This window comes from Poecilia reticulata, chromosome 3, assembly GCF_904066995.2.
Source record: "Poecilia reticulata chromosome 3, P_reticulata-male-v2, whole genome shotgun sequence".
NCBI classification, from domain to species: Eukaryota; Metazoa; Chordata; class Actinopteri; order Cyprinodontiformes; family Poeciliidae; genus Poecilia; species Poecilia reticulata.
Window position 1 is genome coordinate 26,386,221 of NC_088832.1, and position 7,646 is coordinate 26,393,866.

General features: G+C 38.3%; 1 protein-coding gene across 1 annotated transcript; it reads left to right on the forward strand.

The window, feature by feature from the left end:
- Positions 1-234: 234 nt before the first annotated feature.
- Positions 235-3,676, forward strand: cyp1a (cytochrome P450, family 1, subfamily A). The gene is made up of 7 exons (XM_008405514.3): positions 235-346; positions 646-1,516; positions 1,618-1,744; positions 1,836-1,925; positions 2,128-2,251; positions 2,369-2,455; positions 2,578-3,676. Exons 2-7 carry the CDS (start codon positions 677-679, stop codon positions 2,873-2,875), a joined length of 1,566 nt encoding a protein of 521 aa, XP_008403736.2. The 5' UTR covers positions 235-346; positions 646-676; the 3' UTR covers positions 2,876-3,676.
- Positions 3,677-7,646: the final 3,970 nt, after the last annotated feature.

Consider the following 7,646-nt stretch of genomic DNA (forward strand, 5'->3'; position numbering starts at 1 on the left):
TCTCATGCGCACCTAAACTTGAAGAAAGCTGTGGAGCATTTGCAATGCACACCAATTGTGTAATGTAAGGACCACACACAGACACACCCACCAACTTTTTTTCTTTTTTTTTATGTTCCAAACTTCATTCATGGCAGAGAATTAGAAAAGCAGAGCCGCCGAAAGGAGGGGAGATGATGTCACACACAGCAGCCAATCAGATTGTGCAGCGCCCTATAAATTATAAGTCCACTCTCGGTTTTGAAGACATCAGCAACGTAAAGGACACCTTGGCAAAACATTTTGCCAAGTGTTGTTGGATACACATCTCTGAAATCAGAGTTTTCTTTTTGTCATTCAACAGAAGGTAAGGTGACCTGCATAAGTAATTTTTAAGATAGGAACAAGACTATCTTTAAGTCTTGTTCAGTAGTGTATGATGCTTGACTACTTTAATTTAAATTAGTAATACTGACATACTAGATGTCCAAGACATCTACGTACCACTGTGCATAGGTGTGTACAGATCACCACTGTGCAGCAGAGTCAAACACATGGCACGGTTCTCACTAACTTGAGACCTTGCTTTGCAATCATTATGTTGCACAATGCTGCTTTCTTCTCTCTGTCAACACTGATCTAATGTCCTTCCTATTTAATTCACAGGTTGAGCAGAGAGCAGAGAAACCTTGTCATCATGGCATTAATGATACTGCCATTCATCGGAGCACTCTCAGTGTCTGAGGGTTTGATAGCCTTGGTGACAGTGTGTTTAGTGTACCTGACCCTTAAGCAGTTCCGCAGAGAGATCCCAAAGGGGCTTCGTCAACTCCCCGGCCCCGGCGCATTTCCTATCATAGGGAATCTGATGGAGCTGGGCAGCAAGCCTTACCTGAGTCTTACTGAAATGAGCAAGCGCTTTGGAGATGTGTTCCAGATTCAGATCGGCATGCGTCCAGTTGTTGTTATGAGTGGTTATGAAACAGTTAAACAGGCTCTCATCAAACAGGGGGATGATTTTGCTGGCAGGCCAGACCTGTACAGCTTCCGCTTCATCAATGATGGCAAGAGTCTGGCCTTTAGCACAGACCAAGCTGGCATTTGGCGGGCTCGCAGAAAGCTGGCCTACAGTGCACTGCGTTCTTTTTCTACCCTGGACGGAAAGCTCCCAGAATACTCCTGCGTGCTGGAGGAGCACATCTGTAAAGAGGCAGAATATTTGATCAAAGAACTCCAAGATGTCATGACAGCTGAAGGCAAATTTGAGCCTTTCCGCTACATAGTTGTTTCTGTTGCCAATGTCATCTGTGGCATGTGCTTTGGCCGTCGCTATGACCATCATGACCAGGAACTGGTCGGCTTAGTAAACCTCGCCGAAGATTTTGTCCAGGTGACAGGCAATGGCAACCCTGCAGACTTCATCCCTGCTATGCAGTATCTTCCCAACAAAACAATGAAGAAGTTTGTCAACATCAACAACCGCTTCAACAACTTTGTTCAAAAGCTCGTCACTGAGCACTACGCCACCTTTGACAAGGTACTCTACTGCATAAGTTATAAAATATAATGTATCCCACTCTTATTTTTACTTTTAAGACATAGTTTGTTTAATTAAATGGCCAAATCATTTATTTCTAGGACAACATCCGTGACATCACAGACTCCTTAATAGATCACTGTGAGGACCGGAAGCTGGATGAGAACTCCAACATCCAGATGTCAGATGAGAAAATTGTCAGCATTGTCAATGACCTTTTTGGAGCTGGTAGGTTTTAATACATGCTGAGTGGTTGGATTGTATGCAAACATTATTTTACATAACACGGTCTTCCTCACTAATGTATTTGTTCTCCTAGGTTTTGACACCATCTCTACTGGTCTGTCTTGGGCAGTGATGTACCTTGTTTCATATCCAGAAGTTGAGGAGAGGCTTTTTCAGGAAATCAGTAAGTTAGAGCTTTTTCCTTAAATAATTTTTTTTGCCAATTTTATCTTGCCACACAATAAATCTTACAAAAAAAAAAACATTGGAATTTACAACTTTGCTCCAGACTCACAAAATAGAATGTGATTTTTTTTTGTTATTAAGAAACAACTCATGCAGTTTCCTTCCTGGATCGATATTTTACCAACTCTTCTCATTCTTAGAGGAGCAGATTGGTCTGGATCGTACTCCTACTCTCGCTGATAGAAACAACTTGCCTTTACTGGAATCTTTCATCCTGGAGCTCTTCCGTCATTCCTCATACCTACCTTTCACAATCCCACACTGGTAAGATTTGCTTTTTTTCTGCTTATTGTTTACAAGAGTTAGCTGTTAGCTGGCGGAGTATGTAATGAAGGCAAAAAAGATGGGATTCTCAATGAGCTTGATCTTTGCCTTTTTCAGCTCTACAAAAGATACATCTCTGAATGGCTACTTCATTCCCAAAGACACTTGTGTCTTTATCAACCAGTGGCAGATAAACCACGACCCGTAAGTTTCTTGATAGCTTTTAATATTCAATTTTGAACTGTTGTGAAACCTTACATGACAAAGAAAACCACAATCCAAATAAATAGGATCAAGCCTGAATTTCTTTTGACGTTGCCTTTCAGAGAGCTCTGGAAAGACCCCTCTTCATTCCTCCCAGACCGCTTCCTCAATGATGATGGCACAGAGGTCAACAAGCTAGAGGGAGAGAAGGTACTCATTTTCGGCTTGGGAAGACGGCGGTGCATCGGCGAGGTCATTGCACGAAATGAAGTCTTCCTCTTCTTGGCAATTATGATCCAGAAGCTGCACTTTTACAAGTTACCTGGAGAGCCTGTGGACATGACCCCAGAATACGGCCTCACAATGAAACACAAACGCTGCAACCTGGGAGTTTCAATGAGAGCCAAGGATGACCAGTGAAGCCATGCATTATTCAGAATGTAAGATTCTGAAGATGGCCTTTGTTGACTGTGATACTATAGATTAAGAGTTACATTAAGTGTGAGTGAAATAAGTATTTTTCTAAGAATCGAGGGCACTGGATGACCTTTATCTATAGAGCTAATGGCACTGAGGCAGGTAAGGAAAGTTGTATGATGCAGACTGTAAGAGATGTCTACATTTGGGTATATCACTTTGTAGTTTGAGGCTCTGCAAAGCAATATTTCTGCAACATTGTCTCTGCTTATAAATGAAGAACAAGAAGATGCATATTGCTGTGTTGTCCTGTAATCTAAAAGAATTCCAAGCAGAAGTGATTAAGGATACAATAGGAGTTGTTAGTCTTTTGGATGGAGAGTAAATTTTAGGCATTACTATGAAGGGCACTGTAATCTACACGTTGTACCAAAAGTCACTGTAGCAATTAGATATTACAGTATCATACCATTCCATTCAAGTTTGTAAGCTAATTATTTTCATTTCACTATACTGTAAATGCTAATCCTGAAGCTATATTTGTATCCCTAAATGTGATTATGTGTGTGTGTGTGTGTGTGTCTATATTTTTATAGGTCATTTTTATAATTCAAGCATTTGTTAAATGCTTGAGGTGAACTACTTGTCAGTGCCAAAACATGATTAATCAGGGCAGTTCAAATGATTCTGGAAAAATATCCGAATGCTGTACAATTTTATATCTCTTATATATCATGCATTGTATAGAAAAGTAAAGGTTGAAATTATTTTGTCAACAGAAATAAAATAAAATGCTGTGCATAATGCAGTTGTCTGTCTCATTTTAGCAGACATTCACGGGAACCATTATGATCTAATAAGCGATGTACTAAAGATATGATTTTTCACGTGTTTTAAATCCATTCACCTTCCATGAGGAAGAGGGGAGAAAATCACAACAAACCCACGTGGTTGGAAAAGGAAGTGACGTAAACCCTCAACACTGCGTCACCTACATAAGCCTTTTTTCAAAGTTTAGCTTCACGCAAGTGACGTATTTGAAAGTATAAATCTTCATGTTGCCAACTAATAATACAGAGACTTACCATTAAAGCCTCTGTAGTTACTCATTTACAAAAATCAACGAAAAATAAAGGTAGTTAATCTCTATAATTAATAAAGCCGTTAACCTGCGGACTAGCAGCCTCTTTGCTAGTAGTTCCGCATCCGCATAGTACGTCTTCTCGGCCGCCATGTTGTGAGTGTCACCTTTTGTTTACAGTCAAACTGTGTAATATTCTTTTTAAGTGTATTTTTAGTTGAACCACTTTTACTGTGCAGTCTTTTATGATACAGACAGAAACATTAGAGAGTACATAGTTAAATAAATAAAGTATGTCATTTCATTACTTAAATTTACATTTGATCCATCTACTTAAACAATGCCTTGAATAGCCCTGTAAGCCTTTGAACAAATATTTTAAAACTCTTGATTATTAAAAAAAAAAATAGGGACATCTGTGTTTGTATTTTAAGGCAACCCATCAAACACACTATTTCTTAGTGTGACATCATGAGAAAATAAGATAGTGGAAAAAGAATTGTCAATCTCCACAATTATTTTTAATTGTGGAGCCACTATTACTGTTTAGGATGGATATTGGTTTTGTGTCCATGAGATGTATGTTTACTGCAAAATGTGCATATTAATCTAGAACAAAAGCAACAAAACCAGTAAGAGATGATTGGTGATTTGCATTATTGGAGTGTTCTGTAGAGGGTGGACAAAGACTGGTGCACTTCACCAAATCCATGGCAATATTGGGAAAACACTTCTGGAAATATTAAGCAAACATCTTAAGGCATTGTCAAGAAGTTATACCCCTGATATCATAAAAGTCTCAGAAGAAATTGTGGCTTCAAGACACTTCTTCACACCTGACTCAGTTGCACCCGTTCGTTTAGGTGGACAGAACCAAAATAACAGCAAGGTGTTGTTTTAGGGTATGATACCCATAACATTTGACTATAAGTCATGTAGTTACAATTAAATATTCCAGATTACTGTAAGATATGCGAACAAGTTTCTTCAGATATTCAATCTCCCAGTGTTGACTCAGTAAATTGCATTGGGGTGGAATCATTTGCAGATAGACTTACCAAGAGCTTATTAGCAATACAGTCAGATTCATTTATAAATGGTACACATTTACAGTGGGAAAATTATAATTTTTCATAAAAGGAAGCAACTGTTGTTCACATCAAGACTGGGTTTCGATCATCACTTTTTTTTTCCCACCTTGTATGACTTGAAAAACTTGAAGTTTGCAGAGACTCAAAACTGATTCTACAAGTCCTCCTGTACTCTCATCTTGTCTACTGGCTACTTTACAAATTAAGAGAAAATTAACAAAATAAATGAAGAATTTCAGCTCTTGCAGTTTAGATATAATTAATGTCTAAACATTAATAATTAATTAATGTGTGTGAAATATGTGCTATATTACAACTGGTTAGTTTTTGTTTCCTAACAGGCCCTGTAATATTATTTATTAATTATTAATATTACAAGTAGCTATTGGTTAAAGCAATGACAACCTGCTACATATTCCAAATCCTTCTTTGTAGAACATAATTATAATGTCTGACAAACAATAGAAAATGTATACAATATTTAAAACCTTCTGCAAAGTTTCTTTTTCAACCTACAAAGACGATGAAGATACTAAGTGAACGAGCCCCATATTAGCACTAATCCATGTGGTTTTGTTATCTGTCTAATGCTGCTTTCGATCAGAATTGAAGTTCCAAGTCAGAAATACAACAATGAGACCTGAAGGTGGAAATATGAGTGTTAAAGGCAAATGTTGCAGCTCCAAGTTCATTTTCTAGTATGGCTGCCTTCCAAAAACAGCTGCTCTCTAAAGCCTGCATGCCCTTCTCAAAAAGCCATGTTTTTGTGGCATAGAAAAGTGACACCATGATAAATTATTCTCACATATTTTCTACCTTTAATCTAACATATATCCTTTACAGTTCAACAAAAAACAAGTAAATCTGTTAGGGGAAAAATAAATAACAGCTACAAAAACCTATGTGTATAATCCCCCATTGATTTTACCCCCTAAAAGGACATGACTTGTAGCATCTTGGAAAATTATTTATACCACATCAGTTGTTTCATTACCTGGGATTTTCTATGGGAGAAAAAGACACATGGTTTTCAAAACTTTGAAAAGTGTTGCATGCATTTGTTTTCTTATCACTTTGTTGAATTTCTCTTTTCACTTTCGAAGGCCTGTTGTGGCAAATCTCTACCTGCTTTGCTTGTCTACAGACACCATTTTTTGCCCATTTTTGCAAGATAGCTCAGGTTGACCCATCTTGATTCAAGACCTCTGTGAAAATCTATTTGGTCAAAACTAACCTTTACACTTTCCAAAAGAGCAATTTATTATCTTCACCTGCAGATTTCAGTTGACTGTGCTAATGATCTTATTAGTATAGCCAATGTTTAATACATTGAAGAAAAGGGAAGGAAAAAAACTTAATGAACTGATAAAATGTCATTTTATTGCTGTAAAGGAAAACTGAGGTATTTGTGTAACAAAGTTTACCCTTGTGATATCAGCTTCTGCTTTAGTCTAAATAAATGAGCGACAATGTAACAGGAATGCAGTTAAACAGTGGCCCTAGCCAAAACATGCTGCCATTGTGTTATTGTTTATATTGAACTTTGCACTGTGATGGGTTTTTACTGGTGCTCTGCAACGGCACTTCATTTAGTTGTTTGTCATGTTAAGTTGCAGCTTCACAAAATGGTCAGCTACCAACTAAGGATACACAATGGTAGATTTTGATCAGAAAATGTTTCACTTTTTTCAAAGAGAATTTATGCCATCATGTAACATTTCTTTTTACACCACGACTGGGTTTGAGTTATTGAAAAGAAAATCTAATGGCCATCCAGAGTGTTCATGTAACTGTAAAAAATAATAAGTATCATTGAACCTTCCTGATTAAATCAGCTCGGAACAGTATTTCCTGTAGTCAACATCAACCAGCAGGAAGTCTGCTTGGACGGCTTTCTGTTAAAGGTGGTTCGCTTTGGCATTCCCCCATCACCAAACAATAGAGTAACAGCAGCTAAAGGACATTGTGTGATTTTCTGTAACACTGTTGCAAAATAAATCTTTTTTTGTGCTATAATTAAAACTTACACAACATGACATAAGTTTTTTTTCCCCTCTTTTTTTCATTTAATGACAAAGCCATTTTGTGTTTGTAAGTGAATGTGTGTATTATCACTGTGGTTCATATTGAGAAATATGAGCTTGGGACCGAACAATGACCTCCCCATCATAAGATTCCCATAGCGTGCTAAAGGCTTGTACCACAGTTCCTCTTTACAATATGTGTGTGACTAAAATCAATAAACATTCCCCCTCCTTCTCAGTGTCTGCTCCTAAAGCCTGGCTTTCATGCCTCCGTGCCCTCCTGTCCTCTCTCTCCGTATCTCTCTGCCCTCACTCACTGTTGGCTCGCACAGGAAACCAACACCCCCTCCCCAACAGGAAGTCACGTTGTCCCACTGTGCTCGGAAGGCCAAACTGATATCAATTGTGGAAGCAATGTTTACCTTTTGAGTTTTTATTTAATCTCTTGCTCTCAGACCGGTGGCCAGGGAGCTAATGCACAAATTGCATGGGGCCAAAGTGCAGAGTGGCTTGGGCCAAGGCCGGTCCTTTCACACGCAATGCCATGCTCCCAAGAAGTCCCCTTCACAAAGAAGGGG